Source organism: Papilio polytes, unplaced genomic scaffold (genome assembly GCF_000836215.1).
Source record: "Papilio polytes unplaced genomic scaffold, Ppol_1.0 DF824180.1, whole genome shotgun sequence".
Classification (NCBI taxonomy): Eukaryota; Metazoa; Arthropoda; class Insecta; order Lepidoptera; family Papilionidae; genus Papilio; species Papilio polytes.
Genome location: NW_013525024.1, coordinates 2,386,902 through 2,391,189, shown reverse-complemented (window position 1 = coordinate 2,391,189; position 4,288 = coordinate 2,386,902). Strand labels below are relative to the sequence as shown.

General features: G+C 33.3%; 1 protein-coding gene across 1 annotated transcript in view; it reads left to right on the top strand.

Moving 5' to 3' along the window:
* Positions 1 to 4,288, top strand: part of LOC106111023 (adenylate cyclase type 8) — a 28,738-nt gene that overhangs the window by 5,556 nt on the left and 18,894 nt on the right. The window contains exon 3 of the mRNA XM_013292989.1: positions 3,246 to 3,300. Within this exon, the coding sequence (XP_013148443.1) occupies positions 3,273 to 3,300 (28 nt within the window). The 5' untranslated portion in view covers positions 3,246 to 3,272. The remainder of the gene's footprint in view (positions 1 to 3,245; positions 3,301 to 4,288) is intronic.

Sequence of the window (4,288 nt, the reverse complement as noted above, 5' to 3'; positions counted from 1 at the left end):
ATCGTTCTTTTTAGATTTAGATTTCATATTTGATGACACACAGAAGACAGGCGTGAAATGGAAGCAATTCTGTGTTTCGTCTGATGAGTGTGGTGCCGAAGGCCTAATTTACGTCCCTTTCTGTATACCACCCTTTTCTTATAAGGAGAGGTTGGGAAGGGGAAGTGGATATGACAGTGGAGGAGATGCATAGGAAGGGGAAATATCATTTTTATGTGCGTCTCCTCCTCCGTCGTATAAGGGTAGGCAACGCATCTCCAATTGCGGATGTCTATGGGCAGCGGTCGCTTCGCTATTTTGGCGATTTCAGGTGGCCGCTTGATCGTTTGCCACCTTATGTTATAAAAAAAAACAAAAACATTGATAATTCTTCTTTATAATGTTAGTATAGACTATAATTTACTTTGTCAGAACAAACCTAATCAATAAGGGTTCATCAAATATTTCTAGTCGCAAAAAGAGTATAATTCCCAAAAACATATGTTAGTATATAAATTGCTTGTAATTGAGATGACAGTGGTGTACACTTATGTCAGAGAATTCAATTGGCCCTAATTCCGCGAGTCGTGCTGAGTCGTTAATCACTCGCCGGACAGAAGCGACCCCCGCCGGCTACTTGATGGCTAATTGTCACCGCCACATCTTCATAATAAATATGATAAATTCCCGACTCTATTATCACTTCAGAGATCAATTAAACATAACTTTGCCAGGTTAGGATAAGGCAAACCAGTTACAATATAGTTAAAAACATGTGCTCTTTCATATAATGTACGTTTAATCAGGAAATCTGATGAGGGAAGGTCATCACTAGTGGTGTATCTCTACCTATCTTACTAATATTATAAATGCGAAAGTTTAGATGCATGAATGTATGGATGTTAGAGTTTGTATCCTGAACGGCTGAACGGATCTCGATGATTTTGGCATAGATGTAGAATATGGTCTGGAAGAACACATAGGCTAATTAGTTTTTTTTTTTAATTCCACGCGATCGGAGTCGCGAGCGTAAGCCAGATACACATATTGGTAGCTAGTCATGACTTATTAATTCGTATTCTTGTCACATAGATAAGTAGAAAATCCGACAGCGGCATCTGAATTTTAAGTTCTCCCAGTTCCCTGACCCACACAAGTTAAGGGAACGAGAGTATCGTTTTTTATAACTTTTATTAAAAACACACTGTTTAATCGTACTCATGGCTGTAAACGCGATAGGTAGAGATTTTGAATTTATATTTGTCTATTTCATGTTTTTCATTTTTTCTACATTCATGGGTACGGGTTACGGGTGCTCCTTACACACTATAATACGTATAAAGTTATAAATTATATTAGTTACATTGCTTTTTTATGATAAATGAATTCCCAGTTTTTGTGTAGGCGACTAACAAAGTGTCACGTCGCTACAATGGACCTTAACAAATGGCGTGCAAGGTGAGGTTTGTTCAACGCTCTTGTCGCGTGTCGTGAGGCCTTAATGGACACCGTTTAACCTTTCTGTAAAAACATTACTAAGGATTATACATTTCTTCTATTTTTAATATGAAATCTTTTGTAATGTTATTTACCTTTTTGTTGAGAAATTTTGTCAACAATATTGTGTAGAATTATATTATGTAAATGAGTTAGCGATATCCTTATGCTTCCTTTACATTCCGTTAGTTTATTTTAAAATCGGATAAAAGCAACAAATAAAAACACAAAACTACTTTGTTGAAAGACGTGGATCTTATTTCTTTTTAATTAACTATGGTTAGCGCGTGTAGGTAATCCTCAGTTTCAGCCAGCCCCTGTCATCGGTCGTAACCTTTGTCCATGGCTTTTATAATGTTTGTATTAGCAATTTGCGGAACGCTACGTCGCACTAAAACACAAAAATATTATTTATAGGTCGGACGTCTTATTCACGGCACTAAAACTAAATTTACTGCGTATTTATTATCGCGGCTACCAGGCGTTACTTTTTTGTTATCGCCTGGGAATATCTCTTGTATAGACTTCGAAGATATTTTTTTGTATGTTAAGCAAATATATGAGAAATGCGTAGCAAAACCAGTAACTTTCAATTTTTGTAAAATACTTTTGGCAAAATGTCTTATCCCAATGTTTTAGAGGTTAAAAATCATACTTCATATTAGTTAATATTATAAATGCAAAAGTTTAGATGGAGGGATAGATGGATGGATGGATGTTTGTTAGAGTTCGTAGCCTAAATGGCTGAACGGATTTCGATGAAATTTGGTACAGACGTAGAGGGTAGTCTGGAAGAACACATAGGCTACTCACTTTTTTTTAATTCCACGCGGACGGAGTCTCGGGCAAAAGCTAGTACTTAATATATCATATAAAGCGATTTCCAATTAAAAAATAAGCTGTTAAAATAGATCGAGGCATCAAAGGGCCTTTGCTAGATTCTTCCATTTCTCTAATAATCATAGCACTTGTTATATTTCAGTACAGTAACAGGTAGACTTTATATAAAGCTAGAGTTTGCCGCATCTAGTTCGTCAAAGGAAAACTTTTAATAACGTCGCGTCGGTGACATTTGCAACTAAAACAAGTGAAAATGGGTTTCATCAATATTATCTCTCATATTTCTTATTTTCTATTCAAAACATTATAGTGAATAATTCATTCCTTTACGTGTTTTATCACTATAGATAAAGAATTAGTTAGGAGAGTGTTTTGTTTTATTTTGCGCTAGCTATAAACCTGACGACTTTACTGACGAAACAATAAATGTAGTTTATTTATTGCGCCTCTGCGTTTACACTACATTGACTACATCTATCATTATAATGGAATCACATCGTAACAGCATCATGTCAATTTTACCTTGAACAGCTTCCACGTGAAACACATTTATCGTGTGTACGTAAAAAAGCTCAGAATAGTACCATATTGAAGTGGGCATAGACAGGCATCGCTCAGCCATATCTGTTAGAGATAGTGTAGATAGCGTGGGACGCCCCTATCGGACCGAATGATCCGAGTTCGAACCATACCTAATGTCAATATAAACACGCCATGCGTGAAATATCAAGTAAACAACTATACTATTAACAAAAGGTCGTGACATATAAAAAAAGCTAAATTAAAACAATTTAACAATTGAATGCATCTAAACACTTATAACATTGAAAGTTTGTAGTTAAAAAAAGATATTTAAACTTCGTTAAGTTTACAAAGATTAAATTAACATAAATAAGTTATATCTTACGTTTGATTTATTTTATTTTCAGATTATAATGTGAATTGAAGAGGAAACGATGCCGTCTTCTGACACTCGACCGCCGGGTAAGTCGTTTATGTTAAAAACACACATTTACTGAAAAAATCTATATCCAGAGTATCGAGAAACTTATTTAAAAATTACTCGGTTTTAATCAGGCTGATATAAATATACTTTTTATGCTAAATTCAATAAGATTTGTTTGTTGTAAAAGTGACTGTCACAAAAACAAAATGTTTTAGCAAAAAAACATCCCAGATAAAGATTTTATGATATCTTTTATATGACATAGCATATTATAAAAAAAAAAATCTTACCCATGTAATTTCTGACAAAATACATTTAGCAAAATCACCTCCTGTAACAAACAATATCATAAACTATACTCGAAAACGTAACGTGAGAAAAGTTGTAATCTTTATTTCATGTTTAGTATTCCACAACTAAAATAAATGTAAATTTGCTTGTAAAAATAGGATCTCATGCAAATAATGCATTTCTTAATTTGGGTTTTCCACCGCATGTACACTTCCACGTGTAATTTTTAAGAAAGAGACTGAAATATTTTTTTAATTTGATTTATTATATTAATACTTATATGAATAAAAAACCAAAAGAAAACACTAATATAATATGTGTGAAATTGTTTATTTCGAATTGTTGTCAAATTTCAACAAATTGTTTATATTAAAAAAAAAAGTTATTGTTTTTTAAAACTTAGCATAAAGATTTCCACATAAGTTACGTTGTGAGTATATAGTTTCTTATGTTTTATGACAAGCAAGCAGAAGTAAATGTAATTCACAGCTACAGACGGTCGTTGGAATATTTATGAAATATTTTTCCAATACGTAGCCACAAACATCATAAGTCAATATCCTTACCATACTCTACATTAAATCAGTTGGTGTTTTAGATTGCCGTACAGATTAAATAAATTTTGACAATTTAGATATTGCTTTTATTTTTAAAACAATTAATTGTACAGCATAGCTTACTCGTATAATGACTGATTAGATGGGGATAAAATCTTTAGGTAGGTGAAAGGATTTC